The following is a 24,016-nucleotide window of genomic DNA, read 5'->3' on the forward strand; positions in this document are numbered from 1 at the left end:
TAGAAAGGGTTTCAGTGAAATCGGTGAATGTGTGTTTGTTTACAGTGTTGAAGAAGAAGGAACGTAAGGCATGTGATGAGATGGGTCAACAGTTTTTGAGTTGGCTGTGGGTGGTGGTTGGTGGTAGGGGAGTAAAATGCACGGATAGTCCCTGTGGTTTTGCAAAATAACATTTATAGTCCCCAACTTTTGGAAATTACACCAGTGCTCCCTACGGTTTGACAGTTTGTTACTCGAATAGTCACTGGAGTGGATGTCCGTTAGTTTTCTCCGTTAAGTGGACGTGAAATGACAAAATTACCCTTCATCTTCTCCACTCTATAAAAACAAAACAGCCCCACCCCAACCCCACCCACCCCCACCTTTCTCTCTATTTCCCCCACCACCAACCACCACCCACAGCCAACTCAAAAAACGTTGACCCATCTCATCACATGCCTTAAGTTCCTTCTTCTTCAACACTGTAAACAAACACACATTCTCCGATTTCACTGAAACCCTTTCTAATGATCTTGTTCAACACTTGTTCTTCGTGTCTTTCTTTAATCAACAGTCATAAAGATTCACGTGTCTTCACTTCTTCGTACAATTTGAGTTAAAACAATTTGTGGGTTTTGTAATCAAGACACAAAGTTCGAATCTTTTAATGGAACAACAGCATTCGGGTAATTGATCAGTAGCCGGAACCAGTGGGCGTTCAATAGCGTTAGAAATTGATCTAAATGAAGCCCCTTTACCCTCCCCTCGAGAATTCGCCGGCGCCGTTGGGTTGCCGCTGGAGCGCGGTGTTTGTCTTGTGGTGAGATAGAAGGGTTGATGGTGATTTGTACTGACTGTGGGAAGTCTCATGTTGAGTTTTTAGGGGTTAGGAAGTGCAAAGGGGTTGGAAGTGTTTCGAGTGTTTGACTGAATGCCGCAATGGGAAGAGGTTGCGGCGAAGTGTCGCTGCTGCCCCGGTGCCTTTCGATATAAAAACCGTTGAGTTGGCTGTGGGTGGTGGTTGGTGGTTAATAGTGGGGAAACAGAGAGAAAGGTGAGGGGGTGGGTTTGGGGTGGGGTTGTTTTATTTATATAGGGTGGAGAAGATGATGGGTAATTTTGTCATTTCACATCCACTTAACGGAGAAAACTAACGGACATCCACTTTAGGGACTATCCGAGTGACAAACTGTCAAACCACAGGGAGCACCAATGTAATTTCCAAAAGTTGAGGCCTATAGATGTTATTTTGTAAAACCACAGGGACTATCCGTGCATTTTACTCGTGTTGGGGGTGAAACAGAGAGAAAGGTGGGGTGGGTGGGGTTGGGGTGGGGCTGTTTTGTTTTTATAGAGTGGAGAAGATGAAGGGTAATTTTGTTATTTCACGTCCACTTGACGGAGAAAACTAACGGACATCCACTCCAGTGACTATCCGAGTAACAAACTGTCAAACCACAGGGAGCACCGGTGTAATTTTCAAAAGTTGAGGACTATAAATGTTATTTTGCAAAACCACAGGGACTATCCGTGCAACACAAATTATAAAAAGGTTCATATGGAGCAGAGTAATTAATTATTTAAATTGTTAGTAAGTCACTATATATTATAAAGGTTCATATGGATTAGAGTAATTAATTATTTAAATTATTACTAAGTCAGTGTATATTACTCATATTCATAAGTAAATATAAAACGGGTCGACCAGAAACACAAAATAAATTTAAATAGGTTAGACACAACATAACATCAAATTAGTATATCGGTCAGGGTAGAGTTATAAAATTCAACTGATCAAACCGAGACAATTTACATCACTACCCTAAAACTCTCCCCATTTCTAAAGGAAAAAATTGCGTCACTACATATCAAAATCTATAAAAAAAAAAACATACTGTATGATAATTTTGAAAAAGGGTCTGCACTGTATAGTTTGATTAGGGCCTTCAAAAACGTATGAACGGCTTTAAACTTAGTTTATCTCTAAAACTTTCATATGTACACAAACTCCAATGTAGTGAGTTTTAGTTGTTTTCTCTATTTTCCTATATATTTATAGAGAAAGTAAGAATTTGAGGCTTCAATGTAGATAACATGTCTCCCCTAAGGTAGGGGTGAGAATTTCTGACACGACTTAAACCTGACAGGAAAAAAACAAGTTTTGGATCGGCTGACACGACTTGTTTTCTTAAAGGTCAACCCGAACATGACCCGTGGGTTGACATATTAACCTGTTTAACAAATATTATTTAAGTTAATATTTTGATTCTAGATATAAAAAGTGTAAAAATTTAAAGTTAAATATTTTGTTTTTAAATTTTTTTATAAAGGTATTAATTTATTTTTAAAAACCTTTTTATATGTTATTCACTTCCAACAATCTTATTTTATTAGTTTTAATTGCCATATTCCCTATTTGTTCACATTCACTTATTATAACTTTTACTTATTATAACTTCGAGCTAAATATATAAAGCTAAACTCGTTAATTGAGAATGAGAGATAACTACACGAAACTTTTAAAGTTAACACAAATTATAAAAATGTTCATATGGATCAGAGTAATTAATTATTTAAATTGTTAACAAGTCACTATATAATACAAAGGTTCATATGGATCAAAGTAATTAATTATTTAAATTGTTAGGGGAGAGGGTGGTCACTAGTGATAGAATTCTATCATTCATAAGCATCAATCAAGTTCCGCCATGTCATCAACCATTTTTCATCACTCACAATCTTTTTTAGTGGGGGTGGTCATCACTCACCACCACACCCAACAATTTTCCCCCAACCAACAACTACCCTCACAAACCAAAAGAATAACGCTGTGATAAAATAACGAAAATCCGATTCCGTGCTACTATAGAGCGTTATAGCAAGAGGCGGGTGGGAACTTTGGTTTTTCCACGCGTTATAAATGCCATCACGGGAACCGCCCCGTGTGGCCTTATTAAGTCATTGGTTGAACGCTCCTAGTTATGTTTGGCAAAAGTAGCTGGTGGCTAGAAGTTGGTGGCTGGTGGCTGGAAGCTGGTAGCTGAAGCTAGTAGCTGTAGTTTTTTAGATATATTTGGTGTTTGGAAGAGTAGCTAGAGCTTTTAATAAAATTTATAAAATGACCAAAATGGACATAACTAAAAATTTAAAAAGTTTGTGCATTAAAAAGTTCATTATCTTTAGAGGTTAAAACAGTCATTTTTTCCCTAAAAGTTGTAGCTCCTTCTAAACGCTACTAGTATGAGCATTCAACCAAAAGCTTCAAGCTTCTTCAACCAAACAAGGTTTTTTATTGAGTTGAGTTTTTTCTTAAAAGCTAGAAACTTCTAAAAACTCCTAGAAGCTTCATGCCAAACATAGTAGCGTTTAGGAGGAGATAAAAGCTTTTAGTAAAAAAAGACTTTTATTTTTAAACTCTAAAGATAATGAAGTTTTTAATTATGTTAATTTTGTTCATTTTATACATTTATTAACTACTTTGCCAAACACTTAAATATATCCTAAAAATTATAGCTTCCGGCCACAATCTACTCTTGCTAAACATACACTACATATCAAAATCTAAATTAAAAAAAAAAAAAAAAAAAAAAACCTACTGTAGCGACCACTTCCCCCAAGAGAATGTTTCCTTACTCTGCTTCGTAGAAAAATCAGGGTTTATACTTTTCTTTTCATAGAGAAGCAAAATCGAACAAGTTTCGTAAGCGTGAAGCCACTGAGATATCCCAGTTTGTAAGTCCTCTTACTTTTAGTACTGGATTTCTTCGATTTTGAGCATGAATGAGTTTTTACTTTGTAATTTTGTATTATTTGAAACACCCATGAATTCTGTTTTCGTATTGTGGATCCCCTAATAAGTGATTCTTACCATGGTTTTTGCTGATTTGGGGGTTAGTCGCTCATCTTGTTTGTTACTGAGACATACATACATGTGTGTACCATAAAAGTGTTGTGTATAAATATTATGTATCAAGTTGCTGCACGCACATGTGATCATGTTCCTGTCTGATCATGTTATAACTGCAGAGATAGATAGATAGATGGATCTTAAAGATTTAAATGAAATTGCTCGAAAATGAATAAAATCTGAACATAGCACTGCTATATGCAAACTTAATACACTGAGGTAAAAAAAAAATTATTATTGGGTTAGGTAAGTTGTATAACGGGTCAAAACGAATAATTTTGATACAGCTTGAGACGTGATCGGGTTGAGTTGACCCAAGTCAGAGACCAAGATGTCATCTTTTCCAAACAAATCGAAAATCTAGCTTCTTTACCCTTTTGATTACTTAATCTATCTATACTATATAATAAAAGAAACCATTTAGGGACACTTGTCATTATAATAGACCATCTTTTATAAATAATTATTATTTTAATTTAATTTCTTTTAATTAATTAAAATATTATTAATTTAATATCTTATGGATTAATATTAGGAAAAAAAAGGATAATAAATTAAAAGACGCCCAATTACAAGAAAAACGGAATTTTCATTTGAGATTGGTCATCTGTTACTCATATTCACAAGGAATTTTCATTTCAGATTGGGTCATTGTTAATCATATTCAAAAATATCGGCTTAAACATAACGTGAACACAATATGACATTAGCCTGTGTGCAAATTTTAGTGGATAATTTTTTAAACAAATAAATATACAGGTTGTGTTTAATTTTACCTATTCAACTCACCATCCAATCTATATTTATATCTATACTTATCTAACTACTATAGAAACGAATTTTTTGACACGTGTCATTCATTCATTAAGGGTATTCTCAAATCTATACTTATCTTATATTAATTAAATTAAACAAATAATAAATTAATATTAAATCTTATCATCTTTTAATAAAATATTATACTCAAATCTAAATTGTTAATTTAATATATTTTTAAAACAAATACCTCTCTTTGCTACTTATTTTATATTAAATATATAAATAATAAATTAGTATTAAATGTTATCCAAATTTATTAAAAATATAACTTTTTTTATTATTTGGTATACAAAATTATATGTATTCAACTCGTGTAAAACGCGAGGTATTTAAAAATAATATTTTTTATTATTTACTATACAAAGTTACATTTATATAACCCGTGTAATACACGAAGTTTTTAAAGATATAACTTTTTATCATTTGCTATGTAAAATTAGATTTATTCAACACGTGTAATACACGGTGTTTTAAAGATATATTTTTTTATTATTTGGTAGATTTTTTATCCCGACTACATGGTTTTTTAAAGATACGACGTTTTTTAGTATCTAATATACAAAATTACGTTTATTTAATATGTGTAATACACATGGTTTTTAAAGATAAAACTCTTTTTAGATCTATTTAACACGTGTAATATATGGGGTTTTTAAGGAAGTAATTTTTTTTTATTATATGGTAGATTTATTCAACCCGATTATACACTTTTTTTTAAGAATACGACGTTTTTAGTATTTAGTATACAAAATTGCATTTATTTAATCTGTGTAATACACATGGTTTTTAAAGTTATAACTTTTTTTATTATTTGATATATAAAATTACATTATTTAACCCTTACAATATACGGGGTTTCATAAAGATCTAACTTTTTATTGTTTAATATATAAAATTACATTTATTTAACCCGTGTAATACACGGGGTTCTAACCTACTATGCCATTAAACAGAAGCTTATTAGGTAATAAACATAATCAAGATTCTCAATTTTCAAGAATAATATTGAAGTTTGATCTGACTTATTTAAAGTCAAAACAAGTTACAATTAATCAAAAATCACAACTACAAATTTGGGAAATTGGAAGAGCAAAGAAATTAATATGAGATTTCACTTGCAATGAGTAGTGATAGCTTTCAGTCCGTTAGCATGTTTATTGACTTTCTTTATTGGGTCAAAGTTCTTGTCTTTCTGCGTGAGGACCGACTAGGACCGACTTTCTTTATTGGGTCATAGCCAAGTCGGTCCTAGGCACCGCCTAGGACCGACTTTCTTTATTGCGTCGGGTAGCGATAAGATCGGTGCATTACAAAGCCAAGTCATCTTCTTGTTTGATTCCCCAATCAAACTTCTTGTCTTTCTGCGTGAGGGAAGTCAAAGGTTGAGCGATTTTTGAGAAATCCTCAATGAACCTTTGATAGTAACCAGCCAATCCTAAGAACTGTCGAATCTCGGTTGGCGTCTTTGGAGTCTCCCAGTTCTTTATCGCTTCGATCTTTGTTAGATCCACATGGATTCCATCTCCATTAACCACATGTCCAAGAAATTGGACTTCGCGTAACCAGAACTCGCACTTTGAGAACTTGGCATACAACTTCTCCTTCTTAAGTAGCTGCAAAATGGCTCTTAAATGTTGTTCGTGCTCATCCTTCGTCTTCGAGTAGATCAAAATGTCGTCGATGAACACAATCACGAACTTGTCGAGGTACGGTTTACAAACTCAGTTCATTAAATCCATAAAAACGGCTGGCGCGTTTGTCAACCCAAACGGCATCACCAAAAACTCGTAATGTCCATATCGAGTTCTAAAAGCAGTCTTGGGAATAGTTTCCTCTTGAATTCTCAACTGATGGTAACCTGATCGTAAATCGATCTTTGAGTAGAAACTTGAACCTTGAAGCTGATCGAACAGATCATCAATTCTCGGCAGAGGATATCTATTCTTGATTGTCAACTTGTTCAGTTCTTGGTAGTCGATGCGCATACGAAAACTACCATCCTTTTTCTTAACAAACAAAACTGGAGCTCCCCAAAGTGAGAAGCTATTAATTTAAAGTGTAAAAATTTAAACGTTGTAAAAATTTAAAGTTAAATATTTTGTTTTTAAATTTTTTATAAAGCTATTAATTTATTTTTTAAACCTTTTTATGTGTTATTCACTTCCAACAATTTTATTTTATTAGTTTTAATTGCCATATTCCCTATTTGTTCCCCATTCACTTATTATAACTTTGAGCTAAATATATAAAGCTAAACTCGTTAATTGAGAATGAGAGATAACTACACAAAACTTTTAAAGTTAATACAAATTATAAAAATGTTCATATGGATCAGAATAATTAATTATTTACATTGTCACTGAGTCACTATATAGTATATATTAGAAAGGTTCATATGGATAAGAATAATTAATTATTTAAATTGTTACTAAGTCATTGTATATTACTCATATTCGTAAGTATATATGAAACGAGTCGATCAGAAACACAAAATAAATTTAAATAGGTTCAACACAACATATCAAATAAGTATATCGACGACATAACATCAAATAAGTATATGGGTCAGGGTAGAGTTATAAAATTCGGAACAGACCAAACCGACACAATTTATATCCCTACCCTAAAACTCTCCCCATTTCTAAAGGAAAAAAATGAGTTAATTGCATAGTTAGTCCCTATGGTTTGCACAAAATAACATACTTAGGTACTAATAGTTTAAAATCACATTCTAGGGTATTAACTTTTTATTTTGTAACGTTTAGAGGTATTAACTTCTAGGGTATTAACATAGTTAGTCCCTGTGGTTTGCACAAAATAACATACTTAGGTACTAATAGAATGTGATTTTAAACTTACAAATAACGTTAATACCTTCAAACGTTACAAAATGAAAAGTTAACACCCTAGAATGTGATTTTAAACTATTAGTACCTAAGTATGTTACTTTGTGCAAACCACGAGGACTAACTATGTAATTAACTCGAAAAAAATTGTATTACTAGATATCAAAATCTATACTATATAATAAAAGAAACCATTTTGGGGACACTTGTCATCATATTAGCCCATGTTTTATAGATAAGTATTATTTTAGTTTAATCTTTTCTAATTAATTATAGATAATTCTCCTACTAAATATTATTTAGTTTAATTTTTTATGAATAATTATTATTTAGTTTAATCTCCTTTATCATTTATAATATTATTTATTTAACTAATAGAGTAAATTACGATTTTGGCCCCTATGGTTATAGCACTTTTACTCTTTTAGCTCAAAAAGAATTTTTAATGGAACTTTATATAGTAATTTCTTAACATCTGAGCCTCTAACGTCTTTTTTCTAACCCTTTTAGTCCCTAACATTTAATGCATGGGGTTAGTGTCTAGGGCTAAAAGGGTTTAAAAAATGTTGGGGGCTCAGATGTTAAGAACTTACTATATAAAGTTCCATAAATTATCTTCTTATTTATTTATATTAATTACTAGGTTAGAAATTATATCTTAATAATTAAAACAAATATCGAGCATTTTCATAACGAGGGTGGGGGGAACGATTTTCTTCTTTATATTAATTACTAGATTAGAAATTATATCTTAATAATTGAAACAAATATTGAGCATTTTCATAATGAGGGGGGAGGGAACGATTTTCTTGCTTAACAAATAAATTATTTATATAACATATTTAAAATACAAGAAGAATAATAACTAAATTTATCATACTAATAAATTTATCCAAAAACAACCATCTTTTTAAGATGTAACTCAAGTCTATATGTTTAAATTTTAAAGTTATATAACTTAATAATTACCGATAATTTATACTTATCTAATTAATTTAAATATTATTTTGTAGCTATAAGTTTATCTAATTGCCTAATTGCTATATGCCTAATCTAAACATTTCAACAATATTTTTAGAACTAATAAATTAAGACAGCTATTATTTAAATAAAACTTGAATTCATGTCGTGAGAAAGTCGATGATACATTTTGTCTTCTAATCGATGGTTCAAATGTTTTTATATTTATAAACTTGGCAAACATCACAAGTTTTGATCATACATAAAACAAAATTTTGTTCGAATATCAGAAAAGTGTCTTAAAATATCGTTTTATAATTGTTAAATCTTCGTTATTAACTATCTGATATTTTATTTTCTCAACCCGTGTAATACACGGGGTTATAACCTAGTATAAATTAAAAAAAAAAAAAACCCTACTGTAGCGACCCCTTCCCCAAAAGAATGTTTCCTTCTCACTCTGGTTCGTAGAAAAATCAGGGTTTATACTTTTCTTTTCATGGAGAAGCAAAATCGAACAAGGTTCGTAAGCGTGAAGCCACTGAGATATCCCAGTTTGTAAGTCCTCTTACTTTGTAATTTTGTATTATTTGAAACACCTATGAATTCTGCTTTCGTATTGTGGATCTCCTAATAATGGTTTTTGCTGATTTGGGGGTTAGTCGCTCATCTTGTTTGTTACTGAGACATACATACATGTGTGTACCATAAAAGTGTTGTGTATAAATAGTATGTATCAAGTTGCTGCACACACATGTGATCATGTTCCTGTCTGATCATCTTATAACTGCAGAGATAGATAGATAGATGGATCTTAAAGATTTAAATGAAACTGCTCGAAAATGAATAAAATCTGAACATAGCACTGCTATATGCAAACTTGATACACTGAGGTAAAAAAAAAATTATTATGGGTCAGGCAAGTTGTATAACGGGTCAAAACGAAAACTTTTGGTACAGGTTGAGACATGATCGGGTTGAGTTGACCCAAGTCAGACACCAAAAGAAATCGAATATCTTGCTTCTTTACCCTTTTGATTACTTAATATGCCATTAGACAGAAGCTTATTAGGTAGGTAATAAACATAATCAAGATCCTCAATTTTCAAACAAGATAGCAGCAGAATTAAGAATAATATTGAAGTTTGATCTGATTTATTTAAAGTCAAAACAAGTTTCAGTTAAGCAAAAATCACAACTACAAATTTGGGAAATTGAAAGAGCAAAGAAATTAAAATGAGATTTCACTTGCAATGAGTAGCGATAGCTTTCAGTTCGTTAGCATGTTTATTGACTTTCTTTATTGGGTCAAAGTTAACTTGGACTTCATAGCAGTATAATATGGACATTCAGTGTTTTTTTTTCATGGATCTTACTTTTAAATCCCAAACCCTAATTGCTTTTCTTGTTATCTTTGCAGGTAAGAGTTTCATTAATCAGGTACGTTTTCATCTTTGGTGAGTGTTGGTAGTTAATTTGCTGGCATAATCGAACCCTTATTTAATTTTAAGATTATGATCCTTGTTGAAACAATGGTTAACACAAAGGATAACCAAAGGGGGTCGTTTCACTTATGGGGTTCAACCTCTTCTCTTGCTCGTATCAAAGGCTCGAGATCTGCAAAACAGCAAACACCGTTAGTCTCGTTAAGAGGGGAAAGGGAGGTTTTCCCTCTTAACCAGGCTCCGGCGTGAGAATAAGTACTGTTCCGAGATGAATAAACAGTGTGTGTATAGAATGAGTAAAGAGAGCCAAGATCCTTAACCTGAATGATGAAGGGTTCTATTTATAGCCGGAGGGTGAAGAAGGAGGAAGCAGCTGTGCCAGCTGTGGGTGTGCGCCAGCTGTCCGACCAAGGGGAATATCCTCTTGGTCTGCTCTGTCAGGGACGGCATAGTGGTACACGTTGCGTCCCTGCATTCGACGGTGTTGGGCACCTCGTACTGGTCATGTCAGCCCTGCTCCCTGGATTGTCGCAGGCCCATGTGGCTTCCTGTGTATGGTGCCACGTATTGTCCTTGATGTTGGGCGAGGCATCTTTGATGCCAGCCGGGCCTTATCCGGTTGTCTTCTGGAAGCTTCTAGAAGACCCAGATGATGTGGATGCCTTGTGTGCACAAAAAGTGGTGTGGTCCCTGCCATGTAGGCAGGGAATTGGGACCATACCTCTTCAAGTCCCCCCAGTCCAGTGTGCCTTCTAGTTGAGTTGATCGTCTAGGAGGGATTCTGGACTTATGAGAGTTGTGGTTTTTATGCATCGCGTTGGAATTGGTGAATATAAGTTGAGCCGAGTGGACGCATACCGCGTGGGTCTTGGCCTTTGAAAAAAGTGAGCCAAATGGACGCATGCCGCATGGGTTTTGGCCCTTTGAAAAAAGTGAGCCAAATGGACGCATGCCGCATGGGTTTTGGCCCTTTGAAAAAAGTGAGCCAAATGGACGCATGCCGCATGGGTTTTGGCCCTTTGAAAAAAGTGAGCCAAATGGACGCATGCCGCATGGGTTTTGGCCCTTTGAAAAAAGTGAGCCAAATGGACGCATGCCGCATGGGTTTTGGCCCTTTGAAAAAAGTGAGCCAAATGGACGCATGCCGCATGGGTTTTGGCCCTTTAAAAAAAGTGAGCCAAATGGACGCATGCCGCATGGGTTTTGGCCCTTTGAAAAAAGTGAGCCAAATGGACGCATGCCGCATGGGTTTTGGCCCTTTGAAAAAAGTGAGCCAAATGGACGCATGCCGCATGGGTTTTGGCCCTTTGAAAAAAGTGAGCCAAATGGACGCATGCCGCATGGGTTTTGGCCCTTTGAAAAAAGTGAGCCAAATGGACGCATGCCGCATGGGTTTTGGCCCTTTTGTGCTTTCTTCTGTTTGAAGTTTGGTGGTTATGGGGAAGCGTTTGGTGTGACCGTCTGACATCCCTGTCTTTTCGGAGGTGAACAGTTGCTTTTGCAGTGACTTTCTGTCACATCAGCAGACCCTGTTGCCCATGCTTCCGAAAAATGAGGCGACGTCTTCTCTTTCCTCTGACGTGTCGGCCATCTATTGGTTACTTTTCCTGCCTCCTGACGTTCCACTATCTCTCGCATTTAATGCGATGAGTATAAATAGCAGAGCGGTTATTCACTTTCTTCGTTCACTTTCAAATTCTTAGTGCAATTTCTCTCTACCTTCTTCTCCTTTGTTCTATCTTTCACCTTTATTCAAGTCGTTTTCTTCTTGATTTTTATCATGGCTGATAAGAATCCTACTCAAAAGAAGAGGAAACATAAGAGTAGAGCACCTCCTGGTCCTGACCAGGCCCAGATTAACTGGAAAGAAGATGAATTCCAGAACCTCGTTAGAGGACATAACTTTCGATCTGAGTGGGGGGCTCGATATCCTCCGTCTGGATCTACTGCACTGGATGCCCCCCCTGGTTTTATCACTTTATACGCTGCTTTCTTCCGGGAGGGCAATTTTAGTTTACCCATTACTAAGTTTGTTGCTGACGTTCTGAGAGGTTATGGTCTTCATATTTCTCAGATAAATGCTATTGGGCTCCCCCGGATTACTCACTTCGAGTTTGTTTGCCGGTCTTATCGAGTTGAACCGACGTTTCCAATGTTTAACACTTTTTATAGTGTTTCGTATTCCAGTGGGTTCTACTCTTTCCAGGCTAGGATGGGGGTCGCTCAGGTGTGTTCGGTGCCGATAAAGGGCATTCATGACTGGAAGCAAAAGTTTTTCTACATCCGTCGCGGTGTGATTCCGACGGATATGTCGTATAGGCATGTGGAACAAGGGGTTCCCAGGGTGGATGTTCTTCCCAACTATGGTGATCAAGACTGGTTTAAGAAGATAACTGCGAAGCCGACGGCTATTTCTCAACTGGATGAGATGGCCTTGGTTGGTGCAGGGATGAGTTTGTTGTGGGTTCCTAAACATCCGTTGGGTCAGCCTGCGTATAGCCATAAGGGCAAATGTATTGTTCTTTCATGTCTCATCCCTTGATTATTTCCCTTTATTTTTATTATGTGTCCTTATTTTTGTTTCCACCTTGCAGTTGGTTATAGTTTGCTGAATGCCTTGGACCCGAAATCAGCGGGTGCCATGGTTGAAGCTATCCAAGCTGATGGGAATCCAACGTGGTTGGAGCAAATACATGACCGTTTTCTTCATCCTACCGATGCGAGTTTGAGTGGATACGCCAATGAAGTTCTTGGTGAGGATGATGAGGACGACTTGGTCGACGCTGGTCGAGAGGAAGTCGTTATCCTTTCTAGTGGAAGTTCTGACCGGGATGTTGAAGATCTAATATCTCATTCCGCGCGTGCAGGTACCACGCCTGTTGGTGTTGCTGAGCCGGTACATGGGTTTGCTGAGGATGATGACGATGCGGAGGCATCTGTTGATCCGTCTGCCCAGTTGGAGACGAGGAAGAGGGCAAGGACGGAGAAATCTGTGAGAAAGGAAGGGAAGAAAGAGGGTGGAGCTGCTGGATCTTCTCGTAAGCAACCTTCTACTCTTCCTTATCTAGATTATGTGGTAGTGTCTGATACATTGTCTGGCCTAGGCCCTGGGGAGGTGCGTCAAGGGTCTGATCCTGACGATAAAGCTACTTTAACTGAGCACATGAAGAAGAAGGCTCTTGATGATCATAAGCGTCATCTTGATGAACAAGCTGCTGCCCTTCTTGCGGCCAAGAAGGCCAAGCTTCAGAAGGATGCCCCCCCAGCCCCTTCTGAATCTGAGGTTGATTTGGGTGTATTTAGTGGGGGTCGAGGGAATTTGTTGGAGAAGATATTTGAGGCTTCTGCTTCCCGCCCTGGTAACTTAGTTTCTGCGTATGTTTCTGTCATCTTTCATTTTGTCTTCTTTGCTAATTGTAATTTTGTGGCAGAATCTAAGACTAACAAGAAGCCGCGGCCAGTGGATATTTCTCAGATTACTCCACCTACCTCTCCTCCTTCGAGGACTGTTGGCTTGACCCCTCCTCGAGATGATGCTGATGTAACTGTGAAGGGCGGTGAAGGATTTGAAGGTATATTTGAGGGAGGTGACGCTGCTGGTGGTGATGTTGGCGGTGATGCTGGTGGAGTTGATAAGGGTAAAGGTATTGAAGTGGAGATGGAGTCTAGTGAGACTACTCCACAACAAACCATTTACACAAAACGTCCTCCTGTTGAAGGTGGAGCCACTTCTGGCTTTGTGCGGAGTCCGCACTTTGAACAAAATCCTGGTGATTCCTGGGGTAACCCGGCTTGCGATGATTTGCCGCACGTCCCCCGTTGGGGCCTTACTCAAGGCTCCCGCATGAATGATTTGCAGAACTGTCAGGAGTTCTTCTCATTATCCCTTCCTCCTGCCGAGAGGATGTTTCAGAAAAACCGCAGCCGCTTTGCCCTTATAGATGATCATGTTACGGCTGGGGTTAACTTCTTTGCCACCTCTCAGGAGATTCTTCGTGAGTGGCGTTCTATGGGAGAAGAAACTATGGCGTTTGAGGAGGCCAAGAAGGCATTTGCTGAAGAGAAGGAAAAATTTAACACAGAGCAGAAGGGTCTGCAATGGCGGGTTACTGAGGCTGAGCGGAAATTTGAAGAGCAGAAACAGTTAAACGATCAAAAACAAAAGGATTGGGAGTCGGCATGTGCTCGTACGAACGCGGAGATGCAGTCGCAGCGTGATGCTATTGTACGGCTGTCCGGTGAGAAGACTGCTCTCGCGGAAGAGGCTCATCAAGCGCGTCTTGCGGCGGAGAAGAAGGAAAAGGAGTATATTGCGCGGATAGATAAGCTGGAGCTTCTTGTGCAAGCGAAGACTTCGGAATGTGAGGCTGCTCAGCGTCTTCTGGATGAGAAGACGGCGGAGTGCCGTGCGTCTGAGCTCCTTGCTGAGGAAGCTTCAGCTGATAGTAGGTGGCTGCTATCTCGCGGTGTTCCATTGGTAATGTTCTTTGTCTGTTCTACTTTTGTGTAGTTTTTTCTGCTATCTTATTCGACCTTGTTTTTCATGCAGCTTGCTGATCGTATCTTGAATTCTCCTGAGCTTGCCCAATACATGTTTGAGTTGGGTGGGGCAGGTTATAATAGTGGCCGCAAGAATGGATATGCTGAAGGCAGGTGTGCTGCTGCAAACAATGAGAAGGATTACAAGTTTGAGCTGTATAAGGCTGATTGCGATAATGCGTATGCGAAGAAACGGCGAGAGTTTGCAATGCTTGATTTTGCCGTAGTTAAGGCTGCTGGTAAGTTGGCCCTCAAAGCGGATGGGGTAGCTTTGTTGAAGAAGGCATTGGGAGAAGATGATGCTAGCGGTGCGGGTGGTGCTGGTTCCAGCCGCACTTAGTTTGGGATTTCCGGCCTGTGTGCCGCGTACAGCCTTGTATGGGCTTGTAATGATGTTTCAAGACAATTTCTTACTTTGCACTTTTGTGTACTTTGACGATTGTTTGTTGCTCTGATTGTGTTTATGCAAATTTTGAAATCGTCATAATATGTGCATGTTTTAATTACTTTGATTAGGCGTCTCGAATGAATGATGGCGCTGACAGGTGATGTGTTATGACAACGTTTTTATTCTGTCGTTTAAGTATGCGCGCTTGTATGTGATATACGAAGTGATCGAGTTGCAGGTTATTGTGTGAGCTCGGCTGGGATTGCAGCTTTGGGAGCATTACAATGTTTATTTGCCTTGCTATCGATGTTTTCGTGTTTATGTGGGCACGAAGTTATGTTTTTTGGCGTTTTGTAGGCTTTGGTTGTGTTTCTGACCCGGCTGTTCACTTGGTTGTGACGAGCCTTGGAGGTCTACAACGTTTCCTATGGTCGAGCCATTGATGTTTTCGTGTACGCCCGAAGTAATAAATGCAGTTGTGACAAAAAATTTGCATGAAATAAAGGTAGCCAAACACTTCTTGTATTAAGTAAATGTGTCGGCGATTTGCCTTATACGATTACATGTTTATATGTAGCATTTTCGTAACTGTTGGGCATTCCAGGTTCGTGGAACCTCTTTGTCGTTCATGGTGCGTAGCTTGTATGCTCCCTTGCCGAGGACCGCATCAATGATGTATGGGCCTTCCCATTTGGGAGCCAGTTTCCCTGGTTTTTCTGCGTTGGACGCTTCATTGTCCCTTAAGACATAATCGCCTGGGTTGAAGGTGCAGATCCGGACTCGGGAGTTGTAATACTTTTCAAGCTTTGATTTGTACTTGGCTTCATTGATTGCAGCCATCTCCCTTCGCTCTTCTAGGAGGTCCAGATCGATCCTCCTTTCTTCTTCGTTATTGATCAGATTCATGGAGAGCATTCTTGGAGATGGAAGCCCGATTTCTGCTGGGATCACAGCTTCGGACCCATAGACCAAGCTGAAGGGTGTTTCTCCATTGCTTGTTTTGGGCATTGTTCTATGGGCCCATAATATGCTTGGTAGCTCGTCGACCCACCCTCGTCTTTTTTCACCGAGCCTTGCTTTGATGCCATCGACGATGCTCTTGTTGACCGCTTCAACTTGACCATTCCCTTGCGGATGTGCGACCGACGAGAAGGTATGTTCGATGTTTAGTTCCTTGAACCATCGTTCGAGATCATCTGCTGCAAAGTTTGTACCATTGTCGGTGATGATTCGGAGTGGTAGGCCGAAACGGCATATGATTTGTTCCCAGATAAAGCGTTTAACGACTGCCGACGTGGTTGACGCAAGTGCTTTTGCTTCTACCCACTTGGTGAAGTAATCGACCGCGACGATGATAAACTTGACTGCCCCCGGAGCTTCTGGAAAGGGGCCCACCATGTCTATGCCCCATTGCTGAAAGGGCCATGCGGTTGTTACAGGCACCAACTCATTTTTTGGACGCATGGTTTTTGGTGCATGCCGTTGGCAGCCGCTGCATTTCCTTAGTTCTTTCACGGCATCGAGGTGCATTCCGGGCCAGTAGTACCCGGCGTTCATTACTTTAGCCACTACCATGCGTGGCCCGGCGCGGATGCCGCAGATGCCCTCATGTACTTCCCGGATCAGATAATTTGCGTCGTCGGCGTCAACACATCTCAACAGAGGGCCGAGATATGACTTTCGGTACAATATCCCATCCGCCATTTGATAATGTTCTGATTTATATTGGATTTTCCGCGCCTCGGCTTTATTTTCTGGGAGTATCCCGGACTGTAAGTACATGATGATGGGTGTCATCCATGACGTGGTTCCTGTTTGGATGACGCTGACTTCTCGGAGTGGCACAGACGGGTTGCTTAAAACTTCTATTCGTACGTCTTTGGCTAGGTGCTGAAAACTTGTTGACGCAAGCTTGCTTAAGGCGTCTGCTGGCTTGTTTTCGCTGCGGTTTATGTGGTGCACCTTGTAAGAGTAGAAAGTTTGCAGCAACGTCTTTGCCTGGTTGAGATAAAGTGCCATGATGTCGCCCTTGGCTTCGTATTGACCGTTGATTTGGCCTGCCACTAGCATGGAGTCCACATGTGCCTCAATATGTCGGACTCCCATTTTGATTGCTAAGCGCAAGCCGGCCAGAAAGGCTTCATACTCTGCCTCGTTATTTGTGCTCTTGAAGTCCAGTCGTATGGCGTAGGTGAACTCGTTTTTGTCTGGGCTCACTAGCCGCAGCCCCGCACCTGCCCCATCTTCGTTGGACGCACCGTCAGTATACAACATCCATGGTTCTTCGATTTGTTTTTTCTCCGCTTTCTCCATCGCCTTGCACTCTCTGTCTTTGTCATCGGGGACTTCCGTCATGAAGTCAGCCAAAACTTGGCCTTTTATCGACGGTCGTGGTCTGAAGACTACGTTGAGTCCCCCTAGCTCTATCGCCCATTTGGCCAACCTTCCTGATATTTCCGGCCTTGCTAGGATATTCCCAATATTGTAATTTGTTAACACGTGGATGACGTGATTGGCGAAATATCGGCGTAGCCTTCTCGACGCGTGAATCAGTGCAAGGACAAGTTTTTCCATGATTGCGTATCTTGTTTCTGGGTCGGTTAGGGTTCTGGACACATAATACACAGGTGTTTGGACACCTTGTCGATCAACCAGCAATACGGCACCGACGGCCCTGTCGGAAGCTGAGAGGTACAAAACCAAAGGTTCTCCTTTGTTAGGTGCGGTTAGAGTTGGCAGCTTGATGAGACAGTCTTTCATCTCGCGGAACGCGCTTTCTGCTTCCGGAGTCCATTGGAATTGGGTTTTCTTCATGCAGTTTCGTAAGGTCTTGATGAATGGGAAGGATTTTGCCGCGTGATTTGCTAGGAATCGATTGAGGGCTGCCAATCGTCCTGCGAGCTTTTGCATATCTTTGATGCTTGCTGGTGAAGGCATCCTCTCTATGGCCTGGACCTTTTCTGGGTTCACCTTAAAACCGTCTTTGGTGACTATGAATCCCAGAAACTTTCCTTCCTCCATTCCAAATGAGCACTTTGCTGGATTCAGTTTGATGCTCACGCTGCGCAGCGTGTTGAAGGTTTTCTGAATATTTACCAGCATTGCGCTCTCCTCCCTGCTCATGATTACCAGATCGTCCATGTATACCTCGATGTATTTACCGATGGCGTCACTAAATGTTTCGTTCATCAATCGTTGATACGTAGCACCGGCATTCTTTAAGCCGAACGGCATCTTGGTGTAGCAGTATAGCCCCGTTGGCGTGCGGAATGCGGTTTTATCCTCGTCTTGAACAGCCATCTGGACCTGGTGGTATCCCTTGTAGCAATCCAGAAAACATTTCCACCGAAACGTTGCCAAAGAATCTATTTTCTCGTCTATGTCGGGCAACGCATAGCAGTCACGGGGGCATGCTTTGTTCAGATCCTTGTAGTCGACGCACATTCGCCAACTACCATTCGGTTTCTTCACCATGACTGGGCTTGCCACCCACGTTTGGTACCGGACTTCCCTGATGATTCCTGCGTTTAGCAGTTCTAACACTTGTTCCTTCATTGCATCATGCTTGATGTCCCCCAGGTGTCGTTTGGCATGCACTACTGGCTTCGCGTCCTCTGCGACGTTTAACCGGTGTTCCGCTATATGCCGTGGAACGCCAACCATATCGGCTGGTGTCCAGGCGAACACATCCATGTTGTCATGCAGTAATTTCTTTAGCGCCGCACGCGTTAGGTCAGACATTGCGGGTATCAGAGTGACCGTTTGTTCTGGGTATGCACTGTTCAATACCCATTTTTCTGCCTCTCTGCGCGGTGCGGGCTTGCTTGCTTTTGCCGGCCTGATTTCGTCTGTTGCTAGCACTTCCTTGCTTGCGTATATCAACGCAACGCCTGTTTCGGTTGGAAAGCCTATGGCAGAATGTGGTGCGGAACAGATCATGCTGAAATCTCCTTGGGATTCTCGTCCTAAAAGGATGTCATGTCTTGAATGTGCCGGTAGCACCATAAATGTGACTTCTTCAGTTCTTGAATTTCTCCCATCAGAAAGTAGTACTGGGAAAGATATTTGTCCTAGGGGAAAGACGGCCTCATTGCAGAATCCAGTTAGTGGGTAGTCAACTGGTTCCAGGCGCGCCTTATCCTCTTGGTCGAATTGATTGAAACACTGTTCATATATGATGTCTGCGGTGCTTCCGGGATCAATAAAGATGTAATCTGTTTGGTAGTGGCCGATCACCCCGGAAATGACTATTGGCCGCTTTTCTCTTGGACCTCCCCTGACAACTGGGAATACTACCTGCTTCTCGCGCCATGAATCATCCTGCGCGCGTTTGTTGTAGTTTTTCCTTGGTCGCCGTGGTCCTCCTTGCACCATATGGGTTTCTAGCTTTCTGAGCTTCTTGTTGTCTGGACCTTCATCTCTTCGTTGTATCTGGCGGTAATCGCGCTTTCCTCCTTTGACCAAGTGACCGAGCTTTCCGTCTCTTAGAGCTCTTTCGATTTCTTGTTTTAAGCTGAAGCAATCATCGGTCAAGTGGCCCGTGTCTTTGTGGAATTCACAAAAGAGATTTGGGTGTTGACCCCTTTTGTTGCGCATCTGCAAAGGTGGTTTGAATTGATGGTTCTCTGTAGCTAAGACTTCGGAAGGTGTTTTAGTTAGTGGAGTCCACTGCTTTTCTCTATTTTCGCGCTTTACTTCTTTTCGATGGGCTATCTGATTGATCGTATGGCGTGCGTCGTCCCGTGGGGGGCTTCTTTCTCTGTTCCCAGAAGCCCTCCAGGGTTGATTTCTACCCCTTCTGTTGTTTCGATCGTGATGGTTGTGTGCGCGCTGACGGTGATCGTCACCGGTCAGTTGCCTATCTGTCTGCGCAATGGTTTTGGCTGCTTCAATGAAGGTTTCCCAGTCTTTGGGTCCTCCGTCGCGCCCTTTGATTCTTTTAACCAGATCGTCGCATTTGACTGCTCGCATGAAGTGTGCGCGCATCATCTTTTCCGGTATGTCTCCAATTTCCAGACATTCTTTGTTGTACCTCGTAATAAAATCCTCTACGCTTTCGTAGTCTTTTCGGTATATGTTCAGACAATCACCTGGGTCTCTGGCGTGTCTTCGCTGTTGAGAAAAGTGTGCTAAGAATTTTTCTCGGAAGTCGACCCATGATTTGATTTTTCCAGCTGGTAAATTGTCGAACCAGATGCGTGCCGCGCCAACGAAAGTTTGAGCAAACAAGTGACACCATGTTGGTAGGTTCCAACCACCTGTTGCTCCTGCGCCTTTGAACACCTGGAGGTGATCATCCGGATCCGTCAACCCATTGTATTTACCTACGTTGTGTGGTAACTTTGTTTTGTCGATGGCCGCGCATGCGATTTCTGGAATAAATTTTGAATTTTCAGCCATGTCCTCAGGACGATAGCTCAAGGTGAAGTCGTGTTCTGCTTTGGGGTTGTACCCCGCGCGCTTGGTTGGTTTGTAAGCCTCATGCTCTGGAGGAAGTCTGCTAAACACTGTGGACTCTGCCTTGTACGTTGGGTCGTCTTCCTCCTCTTCCCATTCTGTATTCATGTTTCGTGCGCCCAAGCGGGTTTGGATCGGCCTTCGTTGCTGATTGGAAGTTTGAACGAAGTTGCTCTCTGTTTCAGCATAAGTATCGCGTGTGTCTTGTATGCTGGGTCTTCTGACCTGTTGCACTGGTTCTCTTTCTGGTCGTAAGTTCCACGCGTTTGTCTGCTGAGCCGTGTGTGTACTCAGAGACCTTGGTTGTGGAGTTACGAACGCTGATTGGTTAGCCTGTGCTTGGAGCAAGGCTTGTTGTGCGCTGAGCTGCGTATAGACAAGGTTTATAGACGCCATCTGTTCGGCATACCAGGAAGCCAGAGTTTTTCCTTCGGGTAGCCCTAAAAGTGCAGAATAGTTGAGTTGTGCTTGTTCCGATGGTGCCGAAGGGCCTGGCCCATGGCTTACAGTCTGCATCGGCGGTGGGGTTTGATGTAACATCCCCGTTGGAGGTTGGAGAGCAGCCCCGTTTGTGGTCTGAGTGATAATTCTTGTTGGTGTTTGGAAAATGGGTCCAGTTGTGGTCTGGCTAGCAGCCCTGGACGCACTTCCAAAAATGGACGGGAACTCGTTGTTCAGCTGGCCTTCCTGGATGGTCTCGTTCCTTTGACTGCGTTGGACGTGTGCCGTGTCCGAAACGAGTTCAAAAGAAGAGATTTCTCCGTCAGCTGGATGTGAATGATTCTGGTCTGCCATTTTTACGAGTGTTTTCTAAAAGAGAAAAAGAGGTGAGAGTGGTCTTGCAAAAAAGCGGATGGCGCCAATGTTGAAACAATGGTTAACACAAAGGATAACCAAAGGGGGTCGTTTCACTTATGGGGTTCAACCTCTTCTCTTGCTCGTATCAAAGGCTCGAGATCTGCAAAACAGCAAACACCGTTAGTCTCGTTAAGAGGGGAAAGGGAGGTTTTCCCTCTTAACCAGGCTCCGGCGTGAGAATAAGTACTGTTCCGAGATGAATAAACAGTGTGTGTATAGAATGAGTAAAGAGAGCCAAGATCCTTAACCTGAATGATGAAGGGTTCTATTTATAGCCGGAGGGTGAAGAAGGAGGAAGCAGCTGTGCCAGCTGTGGGTGTGCGCCAGCTGTCCGACCAAGGGGAATATCCTCTTGGTCTGCTCTGTCAGGGACGGCATAGTGGTACACGTTGCGTCCCTGCATTCGACGGTGTTGGGCACCTCGTACTGGTCATGTCAGCCCTGCTCCCTGGATTGTCGCAGGCCCATGTGGCTTCCTGTGTATGGTGCCACGTATTGTCCTTGATGTTGGGCGAGGCATCTTTGATGCCAGCCGGGCCTTATCCGGTTGTCTTCTGGAAGCTTCTAGAAGACCCAGATGATGTGGATGCCTTGTGTGCACAAAAAGTGGTGTGGTCCCTGCCATGTAGGCAGGGAATTGGGACCATACCTCTTCAATCCTGTTTTACTTCTCTTTTTTTTTTTTTTTTTTTTTTTTTTTTCATTTTTACACTTTTTGTTTTGAAACTAATAGTGAATTGCATATTTGAAAAAAGTGTTGAATTTCTCAAGAGTTTATGAAGATGGATTTTCAGATGATTTTGGGTTTTTATTTTTAGGAAGCAAGTTAAGAAGCTAAACAATGAGTTCCATAGGTGAGAATGTAGACGACAGGATTAGCAGGTTGCCTGAAGATATTGTTTCACACATACTCTCTCTAATGCCTATGAAATTTGCTGTGCGAACTAGCATTCTATCTAAAAGATGGAGATATAGCTGGATGTTTGTCATGAATCTCGACTTTGGAGAAATTCACACCATGGATAGTCTACATAGCTTGACTATAATTGTTGACCGGATTCTAAAGTTTTGCACGCCATCCCAAGTCAAATTATTCCGATTACGCTTTCCTGTAATTTGTGCTCGAGTGTCACGTGTTTCAAATTGGATTGATGAGGCAGTCAGGTTAAAGATTAGTGAGCTTGACTTACAGGTTCATCAACTTCAGTTGCCTCCAAGCATGTTCACTTGCAAGACTCTCACAAAATTAAGATTATATCCTAGTTACTATGATAGTGAGAATGTTTGGGAGTTTAAGTGTCCGGTCAATCTTCCTTGTTATTTCTAATCCTTCTGTCAATGCATTTAAACTCATCGGTGGTTGTCCAATGCTTGAAAACTTATCTTTGGAAGTAACATGGGGCACATATGAAAAAGATTACGTATTCAACATCCCAACTTTGAAACGACTGAAACTGACATGGGCCAAATGTTCAACACGTTTTCACAAAGTTATATTAAACGTACCTAATCTTGAATATTTATTTGTCGGTGGAGTATTGTGTTCGTCTTTTGTAGTGGAAGACGTGTCATCTCTGGTTGAGGCATGTTATGTGGTTTGAGCTTATAAACGGAATAAATGGAGTTAAATCTCTATCAGCTGTAAATACAACTCACCTTATTGACTTCGACATCCCATTCACTTCACCTTTTGGAGTTGAATCTCTTCCCATCTTTCCGAATATGAACCGCTTGGAGTTGAAGGGTTTTTGGCATTCTGGACTAATCCCTCAATTTCTTGAAAGTTGTCCTGAGCTGAAACATTTGTGCATTGAAAAAGTAGTTGACCGGTGTATGAAGGTCTGCTGATCGTTCTTACTAACTTTTTTTTTTAACCTTTTTAGTTTATCCTTATATAATACCGAGTTTTTTTCCATCTTCTTTGTGTTAAAAACAGAAGCATGAAGAATATAGCTGGGTTAAACCAGAGGTGGTTCCGGCCTGTGTGGTAACAAAACTTACAACCATCAAGTTCTCAATGTGCGAGCGGTCGGAATGTGATCCAGCGTTTCTAAAACACCTGTTGTGGAAATGTGATCTACCGGTTCTAAAATACATGTTGCAGAACGCAGAGATGTTGAAGTTGGTAACAATCACTTGGGAAAACTCGAGCATAGAAAAAGAAACGCTGTCGTGCGCAATGTTGCTTAAGCTTCTTCCGAGGGCTTCTAGATATTGTGAGATTTACTTTCAATGAAACTGGTCTCATAATACATTTATGCAATGAACATGATATACATATGTATTATGCCATGTGCGTGTACTCGGTCTTCTCTTCTAGAACTATAAACTATCTATGTTAATTTTACAATGGTGATTTAATTGTCACAGACATGGCTATGTAGCTTTATCCTACTTTTGAGTTTCATGGTTTTGGGTTGGGTCTTTGGACGACTTCCAAGTGGAAAATCTTACAAAAAGAAATGTTTTTTTAACTAAACGCTCGAATTTGCACGGTTTGATGGTCAACCCGTTTAGTTTTAGGACCCAAGCAGGACCATTTTACTAAACGGGTCAAGCAGGTCAAACTCAAACTCGGCATGTTATTAAATGAAAAGTAGGTTAACCAAAAACATAATTGTTTTATCTTAACAAAACAGACAGTTGCCACAAATCAAAGTTCCCACAAGGAGGGGACGGTGTACCTCTTTTCCCTCTCACTCGCAAGCTTTTGGCTCTCGTGGGTAATACTCCCTTCTCCCCTTCCATTCTTTCCAAGCTTCTTGCTTTTGTCCCACCTGGCGGGACGGACTTTGTCCTCATTGATACAAGTCTCTAT

At 40.6% G+C, this 24,016-nt stretch overlaps 2 protein-coding genes across 5 annotated transcripts; both read left to right on the forward strand.

Moving 5' to 3' along the window:
* Positions 1–11,255: 11,255 nt before the first annotated feature.
* On the forward strand, positions 11,256–15,059 carry LOC110925991. 4 transcript variants are annotated; one of them, XM_035986930.1, is made up of 5 exons: positions 11,256–12,709; positions 12,824–12,994; positions 13,061–13,315; positions 13,388–14,433; positions 14,506–15,058. In XM_035986930.1, exons 1-5 carry the CDS (start codon positions 12,520–12,522, stop codon positions 14,833–14,835), a joined length of 1,992 nt encoding a protein of 663 aa, XP_035842823.1. In that variant the 5' UTR covers positions 11,256–12,519; the 3' UTR covers positions 14,836–15,058. The 4 variants fall into 4 exon arrangements, with proteins under 4 accessions (XP_035842823.1, XP_035842821.1, XP_035842822.1 ...); XM_035986928.1 differs by having other exon boundaries at positions 11,256–12,994; XM_035986929.1 differs by having other exon boundaries at positions 12,824–13,315.
* A 6,955-nt stretch (positions 15,060–22,014) lies between these two features.
* Positions 22,015–23,565, forward strand: LOC110925992 (F-box/FBD/LRR-repeat protein At1g78750). Its single transcript, XM_022169775.2, has 2 exons — positions 22,015–23,037; positions 23,135–23,565. The coding sequence occupies exons 1-2, from the start codon at positions 22,789–22,791 to the stop codon at positions 23,432–23,434; spliced, it is 549 nt and encodes a 182-aa protein (XP_022025467.1). The 5' UTR covers positions 22,015–22,788; the 3' UTR covers positions 23,435–23,565.
* The last annotated feature ends 451 nt before the right edge of the window (positions 23,566–24,016 follow it).

The sequence above is a fragment of the Helianthus annuus genome, chromosome 17 (genome assembly GCF_002127325.2).
Source record: "Helianthus annuus cultivar XRQ/B chromosome 17, HanXRQr2.0-SUNRISE, whole genome shotgun sequence".
NCBI lineage: Eukaryota > Viridiplantae > Streptophyta > Magnoliopsida > Asterales > Asteraceae > Helianthus > Helianthus annuus.

Coding starts and splice junctions, on each gene's coding strand:
- LOC110925992 (XM_022169775.2), top strand. CDS start 22,789: ATGTGGTTTGAGCTTATAAACGGAATAAATGGAGTTAAATCTCTATCA. Junction 23,038..23,134: donor TAGTTGACCGGTGTATGAAG/GTCTGCTGATCG, acceptor TGTTAAAAACAG/AAGCATGAAGAATATAGCTG.
- LOC110925991 (XM_035986927.1), top strand. CDS start 12,520: ATGTGTCCTTATTTTTGTTTCCACCTTGCAGTTGGTTATAGTTTGCTG. Junction 13,316..13,387: donor GGCTTCTGCTTCCCGCCCTG/GTAACTTAGTTT, acceptor ATTTTGTGGCAG/AATCTAAGACTAACAAGAAG. Junction 14,434..14,505: donor TATCTCGCGGTGTTCCATTG/GTAATGTTCTTT, acceptor TTTTTCATGCAG/CTTGCTGATCGTATCTTGAA.